The 18,908-nt window shown below is 35.9% G+C and overlaps 3 protein-coding genes across 7 annotated transcripts in view; 1 reads left to right on the plus strand and 2 right to left on the minus strand.

Moving 5' to 3' along the window:
- The window catches only part of LOC133517852 (activating signal cointegrator 1 complex subunit 1-like), a 23,581-nt gene extending 22,399 nt beyond the window's left edge, over positions 1-1,182 (minus strand). The window contains exon 1 of the mRNA XM_061851307.1: positions 776-1,182. The gene's annotated coding sequence lies outside the window, so the exon portion shown is untranslated. The remainder of the gene's footprint in view (positions 1-775) is intronic.
- LOC133517851 (uncharacterized) overlaps positions 1-6,393 on the plus strand; it is a 15,376-nt gene extending 8,983 nt beyond the window's left edge. The window contains exons 1-2 of one of the 3 annotated variants that reach the window (XM_061851303.1): positions 1,692-4,022; positions 4,796-6,393. In XM_061851303.1, the coding sequence (XP_061707287.1) occupies positions 4,807-6,039 (1,233 nt within the window). In that variant the 5' untranslated portion in view covers positions 1,692-4,022; positions 4,796-4,806 and the 3' untranslated portion in view covers positions 6,040-6,393. Of the gene's footprint in view, positions 1-1,691; positions 4,023-4,795 lie in introns of those variants that run through there. The other 2 variants (XM_061851304.1, XM_061851302.1) reach the window with 2 other exon arrangements.
- A 7,097-nt stretch (positions 6,394-13,490) lies between these two features.
- Positions 13,491-18,221, minus strand: LOC133517854 (eukaryotic initiation factor 4A). 3 transcript variants are annotated; one of them, XR_009799414.1, is made up of 8 exons: positions 18,064-18,221; positions 17,218-17,596; positions 16,894-17,108; positions 16,536-16,683; positions 15,731-15,862; positions 14,749-14,972; positions 14,019-14,225; positions 13,491-13,568 (listed from the first exon to the last, which is right to left on the minus strand). XR_009799414.1 is itself a non-coding variant. In XM_061851309.1 (7 exons), the coding sequence occupies exons 1-7, from the start codon at positions 18,084-18,086 to the stop codon at positions 14,081-14,083; spliced, it is 1,266 nt and encodes a 421-aa protein (XP_061707293.1). In that variant the 5' UTR covers positions 18,087-18,221; the 3' UTR covers positions 13,491-14,080. The 3 variants fall into 3 exon arrangements, 1 of the variants encoding a protein (XP_061707293.1); XR_009799413.1 differs by having other exon boundaries at positions 13,491-13,571; XM_061851309.1 differs by having other exon boundaries at positions 13,491-14,225.
- Between the last annotated feature and the right edge of the window lie 687 nt (positions 18,222-18,908).

Genomic DNA, 18,908 nt, shown 5'->3' on the forward strand with positions numbered 1-18,908 from the left:
CATTCGTATGGAAATAACTAAAGGAAAACCTACATATCTGAAACGAAAATAAACGACATTAAATGTCTAGTCGTCTATCTGTATGTAAACTTAATCACTGCTAGGTATCACTATTTGATAAACTTATTTTTTTTTTAAATGGCTATCGCCACGAAGGCATTTGCCAGCATCACGTCAATATAGTTCCCCATAAAACGGGATTGCGAATTTAGCACGAAAGTGTTGGTCAGATTAAAGAGCAGAGAATAGTTATAATTTTAAATTGTTAATTTTGATAAAATTTGAAAGGATTCGAAACGAAATACAGAGGGATTAGGAGTTAAAGGAGAGGGCATATGCGTCGGAAGAGGATTTTTTTGAAAAATGAGACCAGAGTACAAATGAGAATGATTAAGACGGGGGCAATTCAGGAAAATATGGTTCAGGGTTCCAACATCCAGGCCACACTCACATAAGGATGTGTCCCGATAATGCATCTTAGATAGGTGAACTAGGGAGAGGCAGTGATTTAATCTCATTCGGATAATAGTTGAAGTCGCCCTTTTGCTCAAGAAAAGCTTATAAAACCAGGGTTTTTGCCCTATGTCCGGCTGCAACAACCCGTAATTTTTAGCCTTAGTCCTACTCGATACATGCCAACGGGCGTTCTAGGAATTATAAAGATATTTTTTTGGAAGAGAGAGCAGGTCGAAAGCACAATTTTTAAAAGGAATTTTGTCCCCACATGCTACAGCCTGTTTAGCTGTATGGCCCGCAATTTCATTTCCTGGAATACCTGAATGACTAGGAATCCAGGCGAGCACGATTTCACAATCCCGACGGTAGGATATCGCAATCTCCTCTTTGATTAAGAATATTAATGGGTAATGTAGTTTTTGATGAAAATGGATCCGAAAGAAGAGATACTAGAAACTAGAACTAGAACTTATTTTAAATAAACGTTTTCTTTAGTGCACTTCACATTTTTTCATGAGACATGTGACATTATCGACAGCCATGCAACCATAGAGTAGGCGGCGGTCAAAAAGGAAAAATAATAAAGTATAATTAATACTAACGGGACTTAATCGCGTTTAATAAGCGAAGTTTTAAATTTACCTCCGACGTTTCGAGGACGGCGTTGTCCCCGTGGTCTCGGACACTTAGTGATTATATGCTCTTTGGTCTCGGAGAAGACTGGCTAAAGTTGAAAACCACCTTTTTCTAGCCGCGTGAGTTTTTCGAACTACCCGCACTTGATCTTGTTTATTGACTTGAATATTCTGCGCAGTAGGGATGTTGCTTTGTCGACACACAACACTAACGATATTCGATTTTTCGACTGTCGATATTCGTTCTCGCTTACATAAACTAATGACTGGATTCCATGTGGATGAGATCCCAAAACCCTCGTCCCGTTTGAAATTGCAATGTTTTTGATTTCAATGGCTTCCCGCTCTTTTCTGCTGTAGAAATGGCGATCCATGGAAAGGATTTTAGGGTTATGCAGCTCGATCAAGTGGTTTGGTCCTGACTCAAGTAAATGCTCAGCCACAGCAGACTAGACCCACACGTATGGGTTTGATGAAAAAAAATTTTTTTTAATTTTATGACGTATTAAAAAAAACTACTCACTAGATCTCGTTCAAACCAATTTTCGGTGGAAGTTTGCATGGTAATGTATATCATATATTTTTTTTAGATTTTTCATTCTGTTATTTTAGAAGTTACGGGGGGGGGGGGGGGGACACACACATTTTACCACTTTGGAAGTGTCTCTCGCGCAAACTATTCATTTTAGAAAAAAATGATATTAGAAACCTCAATATCATTTTTGAAGACCTATCCATAGATACCCCACACGTATCCTGGGTTTGATGAAAAAATATTTTTTGAGTTTCAGTTCTAAGTATGGGGATGGGGAACCACCAAAATTTATTGTTTTTTTTTTCTATTTTTATGTGAACATCTTAATGCGGTTCATAGAATACATCCACTTACTAAGTTTGAACAGCATAGCTCTTATAGTTTCGGAAAAAAGTGGCTGTGACAGAATTGGACAGACAGACGGACATGACGAATCTATAAGGGTTCCGTTTTTTGCCATTTGGCTACGGAACCCTAAAAAGTGGCAACCCAGACGGAAAGCAAGAGGGAAACGTCCTGATGTCTCCAGACAACCGGCATTTCTGCCGTATGTAAAAGAGGTAACGGATAAAGTTGGAACAGTACTTGGAAAGTACTCTATAAAGACTGTTTACACCCCTTTATCCAAAGTCGCAGGGAGCCTAAGGTCGCCAAAGGACGTTATTCCTTTTCAGTCATCTGGCGTTTATGAAATTGATTGCATTTGTGGTAGTTCCTACATCGGGGAAACAAAGCGCACCATAGCAGAAAGAGTTAAGGAACATATCATAGCTGTCAAAAATCGTCAGGTGAACAAGTCTGCTGTGGCTGAGCATTTACTTGAGTCAGGACCAAACCACTTGATCGAGCTGCATAACCCTAAAATCCTTTCCATGGATCGCCATTTCTACAGCAGAAAAGAGCGGGAAGCCATTGAAATCAAAAACATTGCAATTTCAAACGGGACGAGGGTTTTGGGATCTCATCCACATGGAATCCAGTCATTAGTTTATGTAAGCGAGAACGAATATCGACAGTCGAAAAATCGAATATCGTTAGTGTTGTGTGTCGACAAAGCAACATCCCTACTGCGCAGAATATTCAAGTCAATAAACAAGATCAAGTGCGGGTAGTTCGAAAAGCTCGCGCAGCTAGAAGATGTTGATGTCAACTTTAGCCAGTCTTCTCCGAGACCACGGGCACAACGCCGTCCTCGAAACGTCGGAGGTAAATTTAAAACTTAATACGCGATTAAGTCCCGTTTGTGTTAGTTAATAATGTGTAAAAATCGTGAAAGTTTAAATCAGTATAATTAATACTTTTTACATTCCTCTTAATCTATCTATCTAGCTTCTAATGATTATCATAGTTTTTGCTTGAATGTTGTTTTTTGTAATAGGGTTGTTTCCAGTTTTTTGAAACGCTTGTATTATGTTCTATATTAACTAAAAGTAGCCCTAAAATTCAACTTTTATACTAAAAACGGCTTTAAGTATGTTAAATTAACAAAATATATTTTGACATATGCTTTCGCGCCCAAAACGCTCTTTGAAAATTGTGTGACGTCACAGTTTATGGTTTGACACAACTACATACACATGTAGAAGATACGAACTGTCAACTGACATTTGTCATTTGTTGTTTATCGCCTAACTGTCAACAGTGTCAATCCGAGAGTTGTGACGTCATCAGAATCTTCAATGACGTTTCGAGTTTGATCACGTGACGTGTGCCAAAAGATATTTTAATTTCAATATTTACAAAAATATGGTCATTACATGTCCCCTAAGAGTAGTTTAACATGTTCTTATAATCCAAAAGAATTTATTGGGATACAATTGTGCCCTAAGATTTGTAGATGGAATATGTACCCTATCAACCAATTGAAACAACTTTTTAGCTGGATGATATTAATTTATTTAACTATTCCTTTCAAACATTATCAATGCGCCTCACATCTCGAATAAACAATTAATAATAATAAAATAAACCTTTATCCTACGTACCTATGTGCGGCACGGCAGTTGAGTAAAACAATCCATACAAAGCCGCATCAGTGTAACCTCGGCTTTAATATTTAACTGTCAAATCAAGAAATGTCAAAACTTTAACAATAAGAAACTGCAATTTGCAATATCAATATTTGCAATTTGCGTTGTTCGACAGAGTTGTACAAATTAAAAACTTGATACCGATCCGAAAATAAAAGCAAATAGTAAACAACGAGTAATGATAGTTCTATTATATAAAGTATTATCTACAAAATGTTTAAGTTTTATTACTGTAATCAGTCAAAAGTTAACGGAAGACGATGATCAATCTCATTACTTCATTTTTTAAGATAAGATGATCAACTAGGGCAATAGGTATATACTGTCCTGGCAAAAACATCCTAGCATTGGCTTAGCGGAGAGTTTGTAAGTACCTACCTAATTTTACATTTAAAATAAACCATCACTTATATTTATTGTAACTTTTTGCTATGTGTAAAGTTTGGACGATATAGCCCATTAAGTAAATATAAATCACATTGGTTGTAGCTTGTAGCCCAAACTCGGACTCAATTTCTAACTCCCCTCATTGTTTACATTAATCATTCAAATCTAGGAACACTGGCCTTATTAAGTATTACTAGCAAATAAGACTTTTATTTTTTGATTGATCATGTTTGGGGACTATCTTAATAAACTGTTTTAAGGGAATTATTGATTTTGATTGATGACAGATAAATCTTCAATTTATTGTATATTATTATTATTTCAGATCCAGAGATAAATGTTTATCTTACCCCCTATAATGCAAACCTGTTATAGATACTTGCACCCTTTTTTTATTGCAAGCAAACACATTATTTAGCAAAATAGCAAAGCCATATTAATTATTGTGCACTTCTGCAAAATAAGGCCTGATTCCATAAATTAAATTTTATTTCAATATCTCAATGTGGTACCTAACACACATACTAAAAATAGGCAGTAAGCTGTAAATGTGTTTCAAAATGTTACAATAGTATTGTTTTTTTCCAGTTTTTACCTATTTTTTGGCTAGTGAATAATATTCCCGCACCTAAAACCCTGATATATGCTGATGACAGTGCTGACATTTCAGAAATGTGATTTTGCTAACATGCCTATGCTAAACAAAACTAATTTTGTTCCATTTAGGTGCTAATAAAACTTATCTTTCACAGGTGGCAGTAAAATGCATGGATCTTGCAGAGTTGTTACATTTTGTCTCCTGACTACAGTTTTGCCTACAATCCTTATAATCATACCACTTTATTTAAGAAATATGAGATATGCTGATGTTATGTACAAGATATCAGATTCGGATGTCATCCAGATTCACAAAGGACAGTCATCAGTGTTTTGTAAAACACATTCTTTGAAAATGAACACCACATTTAATGCATTCCAAATGACTGGCAAACCTGCCCTGTCCTTAGAAAACAAGAAACACATAAGACTTAAGAAATCCTTGACTCTTCCTGATGATACACTGGAGTACTGGGGGTTTTACCTCTTTAAAGGAGCTTCTGTTGAACTTGAAGCATGTTCCAGGTATGAGGGATCTAAAATATTAGTTGTGAAAGGTGATAATATACTGAATACATGTGGTATTTTAGAAGGGAATAAATACAAGAAAGATGCTCCTCATGTTGATAACCAGGAGCATGTGATAGTCACCTTAGCAAATCCTGGTGAAAAGAAGAATCACTCAAAAGATACTGTGTCAATAAAAAATAACTTGGAACAAAGCAACCTGGGGGAAGAAAACGAAGCAATAAAGAATATAAATAAGACTGATAGTGTTCAAGGTAATCTGGAAAACAATAACATGACAATGTTAAATAGTTTACGATTTAAAAGAAATACAAAGCCAGTTCATCAGCCAAAAACTGTCCTTGATGCTGGAATTCATCACGGTGGAAATGCATTTAACAGCACAGATGGACAACAAGATAAGTCTGTTTCTAGCTTTGAAATGAGTTTACATGAGTGTTATGATAATAACATTATTATCAACCGTGAACTGCCATATCAAGCTGTTTGTAACAGTACAAAATACTTTGGGAAAGCCACTACTTTAAAAGTTACCCATGACATATTATTAGATGGATATTACTATTATATATTCTACAGTGACAATGACTTTGTCAAAAATAATATTCATGTGATTTTTGATATTTATAAACCTACTTTTCTGTATACTAACATGTCAGAATCAAAGGTATGTATTAATAAAACAGAGTGTATATTTGACATAGGATTTTTTAGTGATGAACTAGTAATTGTGGAAGTACCTACAAAGGATGGATTATCTTATGATGATGATTCATCTATTTTGACTTCAGTTTGTCACCCAAGAATGTCTGTATATATTTTTTTCCCAGTGACTGTCCTTATGTTGATTATTTTATTTGCATTTTTATGATACATATTTTTAGTTTTAATATACTATCTCATAGTGAAAACGAACATTTCCAAAAATGTGATATTACTTTATTAGATGTTAACTATACTTATATTAAGTTTACTTGTGATGTGATACTTGCACTCATAGTAATTTTATCTGTGATTTCATGATGTACACTGGTTTGATGTCGTCTATGTAGGTAGTAAAATATCTCATAATTTATCATTCTATCAAACTAAATAATACCAAGCTAATTGTAACTTGAATGACTAAGGACTATGAGTGTGTAGTTACTGGCTGCAATAAATGATCTATGTATTGTATATGTAAATTATACTTGTTATTTAAAAATATTACTTGTTGCGTCAATAATAGGTGTTTTTGTTAGTTATATTAAGTATATATCATCTGCAACATGCACCTGCAACTCAATTATCTATCTAGGTAGGTAAAATTCCAGTGGCTCAAGTTCACCAGAGCCTTTGCAAAAGAATGGAAGTCTTATAATAGAACAATTGAATTTCCCTATGACCCAGTTCAATCATTATTAAACTCTCACTACTAGGAGTAGCAGGTACGACCAAGCGCATAAATATGTATGTATACAAATCAGTGTTTGTGGAAACCATTGCAAATTAAACCGTAACGGACGGTTCAATGTGTAATGGTTAATGGTCAATTCTAATTAACGTTCCGCCAACACTGATACAAATATTAATCTTATTCCATGATATATAATGGTGATAAATAAGGTCCGACCGAAATCTCGGCATTCTCGGCCAAAATTTGAGCCGAGATCTCGGTCTCGGCAAGAATCTCGGCCCATTTTGGCCGAGAACCGAGACCGAGATCTCGGCTCAAATTTTGGCCGATGACTAGGCAATGAGTTATCATGGGTTATTCCCACTAGTTACCACCAAGTTGTTACCAGTGGTAATAAATGGGATTTCTTTTACCACTGGGGAATTTTTTTTTTCTGTTCCCAGTAGTTACCATCAAAATTTGGTTAGCGTTCAATACTAATAAAAACAGTATAGACTATAGATATAGAGTGCTTTAATGAATAATTAATTATAAAAACTTTTTACAAAAAAGTAACTGACTTCAAAAAGTATAAAATAAAATATTATCCTTTAAGTACGTGCGTTACCAACTGATATGTTTGAAGTCGGTGCCAAGCCAAATTTTGAACCATGATTTTGGTGCGATTCGATAAGGATGCGGCTATATAAGTATGTACAATACGTTAGCCTTTGCCTTTTGCCCTACACGACAGCACCGCAATTAACATAGTTTCTGTAACTGGGACCCTAAGAACACACGGCCGAACCTTCTTAGCGCAGTTCGTACCATGTCTGTCGGTATATTAGTATAAAGCCATAGCTTTTATTTGCCGCCGTAATTTTTAAACATCTATTTTTACTCACGCAAGTGTGGAATGGAGACTGAGTTATTTTCAGTCCCTTATCCAGAGGACTTCGTTCAAAATATAAAAATTTCCAATTACGACAGTTGTAATGTGATTTGTCACTAGCCAGTACAAAATCAGTCGCCGAGGCCGAAACCGGCTAGGACGGGATGATGATGATGAATGTGATTTATAGACATAAAGCTTTATTTTTGACCGGTATTTTTACTATTTGGCTTGGCACCGACTTAAAACATCAGTTGGTAACGCATATACTTAAAAAGGATAATATTTTATTTTATACTTGAATTCGGTTTACTTTTTTTTGTAAAAAGTTTTTATTTCACCATTTTTAGTTTTAAGGTTATGAGTGACGCGTGACGCATGAATGAAAATCACAATCATGTTTTACACTTAATTCGTTAACTTTTATAAATAATCAGGATTTTCCTCGGGAATTCATACCTGCTACTACTCTAAATCGATCCTCCGCCCCGCCACTGATCACTGAAACCCTTGACCCTGAACCACCGAACATTCAACCACCATTCCCCGACCCCTCAACCCCTGACCATTTAAGAGGCTGTCAATACCTAAAGCGCGCACACTGTCTATTTGTATCGGAGTAAATGAGATAGCACTGTCGCATGTTACTGGGCCTGGGCAAGGGAATAATAAGAAAAATATTTAAATAAAAAAAAGTGGATTATTAGTGTAATATTTTACTCAACAGCGGTTTAGATATAAATGTTTTGAAATTGTGATTTTAATTGCAGACCCATAAGTCAAAACAATAAAGACATAGAACCGTTTAATTGTGATTTTAAGACCAACCTTTGCAATTATTTTCTATCGAGCCGATTTCGTTCAATGTATCGAGTACAACCACGGTCTTTGAAATATAATTAATATGAACATATATTTTTCTTACTTGACTAAAACAAATAGTCTTTCTTAAAAAACTGTTTAAGTAACATCAATTTCAAGGACATTGGGTGTTGACAGCCTCTTAACTCCTAATCCTAACCCCCAGCCACTCATCTCCTACCCACCGATTTCTCAACTCCCAACCCCTCAGTCCCCGACCCATCAACTCACCGCCCCCTCAACCCCCTAACCTCTCGAACCCTGACTCAAGCCACAACACCCAACCTCAGACCCTGGTCTACCTTTACTACCACCGTCTACCTCACAAACCTCTCACATCTTATTTCCAACACTACTTACATCAGAAATCATATTAATATACCCAATTATAAGAGGGCAGTTCCACATATCGCCCGTGGTCTTCATAATCAGTAATTAGTCCTACCACGAGTTTGACACTGACATATTCGGTAGTGTAACTTTCTATGCATCTCGGCGCTCATACTGGCATCCTACTAGTGCGAGCGAGATGTATCGGAAAGTAACTTATGAACACGTCAGCTAATATGTAGAGTCAAACTCGTGGTAAGGCTACAGTTGCGCTACATCAAATTGGTAGTTTTCGAGAGGAAATGCTTGAGTTGCTTAAGCATTCAGTCGAATCACCATACCTGTGCGATTAAAAATTGAGGAGTTGCCTCTATTCCTCATGGATTCCATCATCACATTAGAACCAATAATATTATGGGATTACCTTGAAGGTAACTCACTTCAAACAAAAAAAGAATTCTCAAATCGGACCACGGGTGTCGGAGTAATCGGTGAACTTACATACAAAAAAATCTTCATCATTGTCATAAAAGAAAATCATCATCATCAGATCCATTTCATCAAATTGATGGTTATTTTGAGGAAATGCTCGATTTGCTTAAGAAAACACCAAAATCACCATACATGTGCCTTTAAACATGAGGAGTTCCCTCAATTCCTCATGGATCCCATCATCAGATCAGAACCAAATTAAAATGGGACCAACTTGGAAGTAACTCCTTTCAAACAAAAAAATAATTACTGACATCGGACCACGGGTATCGGAGTAGTCGGTGAACGTACATAAAAAAAAATAGCCACAACCGAATACAGAACCTCCTCCTTCTATGAAATTAAAGTCTGTTAAAAAGTATAATAATTTTAAGTAAATTCGTTATTCGTTTAATTATAAGTCGTTTACTGTTTCAGTAAACTGCCTTAAAAGTGATAAAAAATCGGTCTTTGACTGATTTGTTTGATCGTTCGTATAATTTTGACGTTATTTATTGAAAGGGACTTTATTGTCGATGGCACTTACGCCATTATCAACGATGCTCCTATAAAAATACAACGCTGCGCTACGCAATATGGCGTAAGTGCCTTTGACAAGAGATCCAGGTTTCACAGGTAACGTCATAATTAATTAAATTTACAATTAACAAGATTAATGCTCTCGGCTGATGACAAAAAGGAAAAAAAAAGACAATGTGATAATTAATATAACGTAATAATTCCAAATAAAACAAAATTATTACATCATATTAATTATGATATTTTATGTTTTTTTTTTTTACCTTTTTGCCATCAACCTCAAGAGTGCATTTATCTTGTTAATTGTAAATTGAATGAATTGTGACGTTACCTATGAAACTTGGATCTTTTGTCAAAGGCGCTTACGCCATACTGCGTGGCGCAGCGTTGTATTTATTTAGGAGCATCGTTGGTAATAGCGTATGCGCCATCGACAATAAAGTTACTTTCAATAAATAACGTCAAAATTATACGAACGAACAAACAAATCAGTCAAAGACCGATTTTTTTTATCACTTTTAAGCAAATAATATAATACTCACTAGGAGTTTTCAAGACAGTTTACTGTAAAAGTAATCGACTTATAATTAAACGAATAACTAATTAATTATTCATTAAAGCACTCAATATTTATACTGTTTTTATTAGTATTGAACGCTAACCAAATATTGGTGGTAACTACTGAGAAAAAAATTCCCACGTTTTACCAGCTGTAACTACTGGGAAAAAAATTCCCACTAAACCAAGTTGGTGGTAATTAGTAGGATTTTTTCCCAGTAGTTACCAGTGGTAAAAGGTGGGAAAAAAATCCCAGTAGTTACCACTGGTAACAACTTGGTGGTAACTAGTGGAAATAACCCGTTATCATTGGTGAATTTGAATTTACCGCGCACGAGCGCCATGTTTCTAAGCCACCCGTTGGTTGCATCGCCCGGTCGGTGCGACGTTTTTTGTGATTTTGATTGGTTTCGTACCCACATTTTAAGTCAATTACTTATTAAATACTAGGTGTTGGAATCGAATAGGCGCGGTTGCAAGTAGTTTTTTTGAGACAATATTTGAAATGTAATAAATACTTAGTCTCTAATTGCCAAAAATGTTCAATGTTTCATATTTTTGCATATGAAACATTTTTTTACATTTCAAATATTGTATGTGCTTGCTATTCAGTGAAACGGATAACGATTATCAGGCCCGAAATCGGGACTGATTTCGGGCCCGATATCAAGAAGTGTGGATGTAATTAGCGCTTTAGGTACTATAATGTCAAGTTACGTAATTGCGAAAAGTGTTGAAGGCGGTATCACATTGGCGGCGCATGGACATGCTAGCAAAATAGCCTAAAGTGCCAATTACATATACATTTTATCAGGCCTGATATCAGACCCGATTTCGGGCCTGAGAAAGAGTATTTTTACGGTTCACCAAATATCAGCACATCGTTTACAATATTTGAAATATGCTTAAAAAAATGGTTCATATGCAAAAATATCAAACATTGAACATTTTAACGACGTGCTGGTATTCCATGAAACGGAAAACTATTATAAAGTGCCAATTACATCCACACTTTGTCAGGCCTGATATCAAGGGGCCTACCGCGAAAACCGAAATTCGCAAATTGCGGGGATCGTTCTCTTTTACTCTCATTAAGACGTAATTAGAGTGACAGAGAAAAATACCCGCAATTGACGAACTTCGATTTTTGCGGTTATAACAGAGACCCGATTTCGGGCTGGAGAAAGAATATTTTTCCGTTGCACCAAATATCAGCACAGCATATCGTTTACAATATTTGAAATGTAAATAAAAGGTTCATATGCAAAAACATCATCAATCATTTTTGACTATTAGATACAAAGTTTTTTTACATTTCGAATATTGTTAACGATGTGCTTATATTCCGTGAAAAAAAAAAAAACTTATCAGGCCGTAATCGGGAAGTGTGGATGTAATTGGCGCTTGAGTTATTTTATGTAGCTCAAGCTTATACTTAAAACAAAAGAAATACAGCACAAAATTACATCGAAACTGTTTGTATGGAAAGATGAAATTCGGCCAAGCTTGCTACGGACTCAAATACATCCTTGGTTCCTAAGGACTAATCCTGCTAAAGGAAATCTTTAGTTCACGAATCGCCGTATTTTATCGTCAGCAATGGCGACTATCATTCTTATGATAAAATATAGGGCTCATTTTAAAAATGAGACTTCGGGAATCTTCTCGTACTTTGGCATTTCTTTTTTCCAAAAGAAGTTTTAAGTACAAGCCTGTCATCCTGACCTTACTGATAAATAGACATGCTAGAAACCCAGATCTAGTTATAAGACAGAGTTGAGTGAAACGTCTCTCTTTCAGCGTGGGTTGAAACACTTATGTTATGAGTTAGTGGCTAAGTTTATTTTATTGTATAAAATTTTGCATAATACTTGTATCTTATAAAAGCAAATAAAGAAACAGTTATATCCACATTTCCCGATTTGACATCTTGACATATATCTAAGGACGCGCCTTACCGGCAATAAAAAATAGGGCCGCTACAGCGGTGTCACGCACACGAATTGTAGCTCATCGTGCAGTCTAACGCCACAACGCGATTGGTTGAAGAGTTCGCACCACGCGCGACTGGCTGGAATTCGTGAGTGACACCGCTGAACTAGCACCATTCTTAGTGCATGTAAGGCCCGTCCTTAGATATATATGTCAATACCTGATAATCTTTTTACAGTACATATGGTGCTGTTACCGCACTAGTGTGCGAATAGGTAATTCGCAACTCGTGTCGATTTAAAACACTCCCTTCGGTCGTGTTTTAATTTATCGCCACTCGTTTCGAATTTCCTATTTTTCGCACTCGTATCGTAATGTTCATTTCCGTTTCACGGAATACTAGCACATCTTTTACAATATTTGACGTGTCAAAAATGCTTGGCCCCTAATTGGCAAAATGTTCAATATTTGATATTTTTGCATATGAACAATTTTTTTTTTACATTAGAAATATTGCTAACCATCTAACCATGTGGCTGATATTGGTGAAACGAAAAAATACACTTTTGCTAGGGCCCGACGTCGGGCCTGATAAAGTGTGGATGTAATTGGCACTGCTCTTTTTCCCTGCACCTCGCATTTTTCAACAGATTTTCGTGAAATTTAGCGAAGTTCGATATGTAATCGACACGACGCTAACAATCTATTTATTCGAAAACAACCTTATAAATACTTTATATCAGGGATCGGAACCGGTTTATTGCAAAAATATCGAAATAACCATATATTTCGGTTTATTTTATACTCAAAATGTAGGACTCGGTTGTGTTTTTAGATAACGACTTCGTATTATTAGATTGCCCGATTAGGAATGAAATAATTAACAAAGAACGAAAAAATACCGTTTTCGTTCCCATACAAACAATACCGGTTTCCGATCCCTGCTTTATATACCAAATCTATTACAACTTTACATATTTATCTAGGTTGTTTTAGAAGCTAATTAAGGTGTTTAGCACACTGGAACCGATTCGCACTTAAACATCGGAGCGACATGCGAATCGGATCTAGGGTGCTAAGCCCCTAAGAACAAGTATTGCTAAACTGATATTTTTGAAAGTATATATTTCTTCTGAATTATATATCATGTATGCTAATGTATCTTCATTAGGATATTAATCAACGAGAAAGGAACCTTAATCGCCATCGCGATAAAAGACTATTATTCAGAAACAAAATTTATTCCAAAAATATAAATAAAATCGAAATTAATGTAAAAAACCATGTAAAAAACATAGTAGAAATGCAATAGCAATAGGGAATTTAGGATACAATAAGGACCCGTTAATAGAAAGTAATGAACTTATAGAGGAAATTTTGATTTATTATTTCCACATAGATGTGTCCAAAGTGCGTTTCATAACAGGCTCAGTAGGCAGATCTTCTGGAAAACAAAATGAATTCGTGTTTGAGTACAATATATAGAAATTAAGGTTCCGATCGGGAATGGAGCGCTACATTTTCAAGTACATCAATAACAACAATTACGATATTTCATATATTTATTATCGTATTACAAAAACAGTTACCATATTATGTACAACTGGAAAAAAAAGTTACAATACATTGTTTCTTTCTTCTAGTACTTTTGTGATTGAAATAGCCTCTCCAGTACCCGATGAGACCTCTCCGCAGCCGGAGAGGCCTGCGCGGAACGGGGGCCATCCGGCCGGGCCGGCTTATTCTATATATATTAAACTTATATTGATACGTCTATTAAACTATTATACGTTCATTAAATTAACTAAAACGCAAGTGACGGTCCAAATTAAATGAGTTCCAATAAAAAATTCGGCACAGCAGTAGTTAGGAGGAGTCTCCTAATACTCACACCTTAATATATATCGCAATAGAACGCAGGACACAAAGTATGAACCGGGGATTGGTGGCACCTCAGATGAGGTTGGCCACGTCGCTAGGCATTTCCGTAATAGTCGTGTGGTAGAAGTCCTCGATATCCTTCAGCGCTCTCTTGTCTGATTCCGTTACAAAGTTGATGGCAATTCCTTTACGGCCGAAACGTCCACCTCGTCCAATTCTGAAATAAATATGCAATGATCAAGTTCCACAAATGTACTTTTCTTCACACAAATTTAAGAAATTACTAGCGGATCGCTGCCTATGCACAGGATCCACAAAACCATAACAAATTAAACACCTTAAACCTGGTTTACGTGTGTGGCACGCCGCAAGGGACGCAGCTATGCGGTGGAATGAGATTGAAATATCGCTTGCTCCCGCTAAAGTCTAACGCGTAACTGCGTCTCTGAGGCTTGTCGAGGCTTGCCATGCATGTGAACCAGGCATAAGCCTTCCTCAATAACAACTCTATTGACAAGTAATGAATGGAAATCCGTCCAGTAGAGTAAGTGTAATGATGGATTGCATCGTTCTTAAGTAAAACGAATATATTGTATTAACAGCAACCTGACTATTACTGGATTTGAATTAGAAAACGCAACTTACTTTTTTGCCTATTCTCAGGCAATATTTGTTCAAACAATTCTAACAATGCGTCATCGCGTGTGAAATATTAATTAGTTAGTGAGACTGGTACATACCGATGGATGTAGTTTTCGCGGTTGGTGGGAAGATCATAATTGATGACGCAGGAGACCTGCTGCACGTCGATGCCGCGCGCCAGCAGGTCAGTAGTGATGAGCACGCGCGAGGAGCCCGTACGGAACTGACGCATGATCACCTCGCGCTCGCGCTGGTCCATGTCGCCGTGCATGGCCGACACCGTGAAGTCGCGCTCGTGCATGGACTCGGTCAGCCAGTCTACCTGCAATACCACAAATCATATATTAGGTTCAATATAACAATGGATAAAAATATACAGTAAAGGCCTAGTCACATGTTTGTATTTTTTCTCCTTGGTCATTGTAACGAGACGAAAATGTCGTTTGGTCTTCATTTACAGTTGAAGTTTAGAAGCCCAACAAAAGTTTATTAAATTGAATATATCATTTTCTGACCCATGTCCATAATATTGATTATTGTACATTGTGATTACAATCTAACAAACTATTTGTCAGTTTGACAAAATGTGTGCTGTTGAACATGAGTTTCCCAATCTGAATTGTTAACCTTACAGCTTTGTAAGATTAACAAGTAACACACATATACAGTTGTCCTGTACAAACAGGATTTATCTCAAGTTTCGCAGGTAAGGGAGTTTGTTTTTCTGTCACAGTAAAATAATCATGGACCCGAAAGATTGAAATATTGTAGGTAATATATGAAATAAAATGCATTTGTATGGAACAGTTTATGGAATGCCCCTCAGTGAATTATACTGGCTTGAAGGCATATTGTGACAGTTGTATAAAGCAATTTTATTAAGAAATATATTCATTATGAAAACATTTCTATTGTAAATGATTTCTCATGGAATTGCTATCAGTAGCAACATAAGTTATTGATTTTTAATATTTTACTGCTCTTAAGTTATATCAACTGAAATCTAATAAATACCATCAGATGATCTGTCTACTTGTTTGCCTCCTATATAATAAAAATATATATAAAAGAAAAACATACCTTGCGACGGGTATTGCAGAAAATAACAGCCTGAGCGATGGAGAGAGTATCATACAGATCGCACAGAGTCTCCAATTTCCATTCTTCCATTTCAATGGAGATAAAGAACTGCTTAATACCTTCTAGGGTAAGCTGAAAACAAAAAGGAAGGATTAAGTAAGCTGATCTTTGTAGCAGCCTCCAGTTTACCTAGACTTGTCTTCTAGGCCTTAGTAGTTTTTCCTGTTATGAGTTGTATTGGCAACATTTTATGAGGTAAGGTAAGGTATTGGCAAAGTCAGCATTTGTAAGGTAGCACTAATTTGAAACAACACTGATGGGTCAAGTTTGCAAATGGGGCTGTTGGAAATGCCACTAAATACAAATTTACTGTAAAACTACAACCTTAACAGTATAACATCTTAAAATAAGTTAATCTTTACACTATAGGTTTAAACAGCAAAATTATCATGCTCATGACCTTCCACCAAGATAACACCTGATTGATAATAAACAAATTTCAGAATTTTCATAATTAATCAAAATATGTATCAAAAGAGCTGCCACTGTATTAGATCAGAAAGCATCTCAAAGTTAGTAAGGCAATGAGTGTAATTTCATTTATTTTTCAGTTAATTAATATCTTGAATCATTCTATTTTGCTAGTATAGTGAAGTTAAGCTTTTCTTGGTTGGAACTTTATTATTATTAGCTAACCTGCTTTAACTATTCTCAACTTTATGAAGATAATACTAAAGATAACAGTTCCATTGTGCGAACTAGATGCCAGGGTTACAATTGAAAATTAACAAAAAAGCAACTTTACCTCCTCTTTCTGCACAAGAATACGAACTGGCTCTCTCATGAAGCATCGTGACACTTCCAATACATCATCAGGCATGGTAGCCGACAATAGGATAACTTGGACATCAGCTGACAACATCTTGAATACATCATGGATCTGGTCTTTGAAACTGAAAATTAAAAACAAAATAATAAGAATGTGTGTGTGTCAGAGGCCAAGATCCTGTTTGGGTCACTGAGCCAGTGAAGTAAGTAAGTGAGTACAGGAACAGTTTCAAAGTATTTGATGTTAACTGCAATCTCAAAATAAATTGCTAAAGCAGGCAAATGTCTCAATAATCACAAATCTAGGTCAATGAGAGCAAATATGTATGACTCACCCTCGGGACAACATTTCATCAGCTTCATCAAGCACAAACAGCTTAATGGTGTTAGCGCGGAGGGCACGGCGGGTAATCATGTCATAGACGCGTCCAGGGGTACCCACCACCACATGAACACCACTTTCCAGCTGACGAATATCTTCACGGACATTGGTGCCTCCAATGCAAGCATGGCATTTAGCATTCAAATGATCACCAAGAGCTATTACCACCTAGAATTATTTTAACTTGTTAATAATATAAAATCACAAACGATATTAACCACAACACGCAATATCACTCAAAAATTAAAAAGAAACTTTCTAAAGTAGATTTTCTAACCTTTTGGATCTGCTGAGCTAGCTCTCTGGTCGGTGCCAGAATTAGAGCTTGGCATTCACGAATACTAGTATCAATATGTTGCAAAATTGAAATGGAGAATGTTGCAGTTTTCCCAGTTCCAGACTGGGCCTGAGCTATAACGTCGCGACCTTGAATGCAAGGCATTATAGCGCGTTGCTGGATTGCAGATGGCTTTTCGAAACCATAAGCGTAAATTCCTCGTAATAACTCTTCCTTCAAATTCATGTCATCAAAGCTTTCCACGACTTGATGCCAATTTGTGTCCAACGCTCCTTCGGGCTCCATGCCCGGAGGCCCATCGTAACTGACTGGTTCCTTAGATGGCCCATTCTTTGAATCCTCCGGCCAATCTTCTGATCTGTGAAGTAAACGAGTGTTTATGTTGAAGGCGTAGTAGGAACATTATGGAAGATCACACTATCTCAATCTATATAATTGAAGTAGAGACTATAAATAAGTAAAAATCATTAAAATTTCGCATCAGTTGTGCTTCTGTCAAAATGGCATTTTGTCGTTGGTCTGAGCACAAGAGGATTATAAAATATAATAATAGTTGCAAAATTGCAAGTAATTTTTTTATCTCAGTTACGTCTAAAACTGTGGAACAAATTACATTACACACGTGCACTATGCTTAATTTATAATACATGTTCTCCTGCCAGCGCCATGTTGGCAATCGGCGACCACGAAGGGGCGAAGTATTGAATAATTGTGCCAAAACTATGCATGTACCAATACATGATACAATTAGACATTGAAAACCACATGTTGTTACTTTGATAATTAAACAAATAAAGCCCAAATTAACTCAGAAAGTGCTCTTACCTTCTTTCAGGTGAATAAGACATGTTCCAATCGCGGTAGCTGAACGGAAAAGAACTAGCAAGGTCAAGTTGAGTTTGATGAACAGAAGCTTTTTTTTAATTATTGAATAATCAGAGTTTAGATAGTCACTAGTGTAAAATATATTTTTATAATATTTTTATAGGATTTATTACGGGCTTTAAATTTTGAAAACGTGCTGTATCACGAGAAGATGAGTAATACTATATTATTGGGAAATAAAACAACGGAAGTACGTCTACGACAAGATATTTCAATTTGACTTAAAGCAAGAAAGCCTTATAGAAAGTATGGTTGGTTAGAAAGAGATAAGTAGCTAAGATTTCCAGAAACCTATATTATACTCTATGGTTTGTTAAACGAATCTCAAGGAAGGTAGATTTAATAAATCGTGAAGTTTATTTGATTTTATTTCATATTGAATTATAAAACTTATAATTTTAGTTAAATTGAAACTGTTAAACAAAAAAAAAAATCATTTTTATTAAATGGCAAAATCATCATACGTTTAATCGCTTTATCGTTCAACTGCACTAGTAGCGGTTACACAACTCTGCGAAAAGTACTGTTGAGTAAATAATACTTATAAAAAAAAATCTTATATTTTATTTGCACTAACGAATCAAATTAATGTATACAAATAAATATAACAAAATTTAAAATTTATGTTTATCGTGAATAAATTCAATCGCTTTTCACCGCTATATTTTAAATTTTCATTCGTCCTAAATGATATGAAAAATAAATTTGCTTGTCTATGCCACATGTTAAACAATTCTTCGTTATGTTGGCAGAACTAGAGTACTTCCTGTTGTGTCTATGCCTAC

The sequence above is a fragment of the Cydia pomonella genome, chromosome 5 (genome assembly GCF_033807575.1).
Source record: "Cydia pomonella isolate Wapato2018A chromosome 5, ilCydPomo1, whole genome shotgun sequence".
NCBI classification, from domain to species: domain Eukaryota; kingdom Metazoa; phylum Arthropoda; class Insecta; order Lepidoptera; family Tortricidae; genus Cydia; species Cydia pomonella.

Bases quoted from the DNA above. Each gene is read 5' to 3' on its own strand.
- LOC133517854 (XM_061851309.1), bottom strand. From the start codon at position 18,086: ATGTCTTATTCACCTGAAAGAAG. The intron at 14,973-15,730 runs GTATGTTTTTCT...GTGGTATTGCAG, and splicing joins TCTGCAATACCCGTCGCAAG to GTAGACTGGCTGACCGAGTC. The intron at 14,226-14,748 runs GTATGTACCAGT...TATTTATTTCAG, and splicing joins CGCGAAAACTACATCCATCG to AATTGGACGAGGTGGACGTT.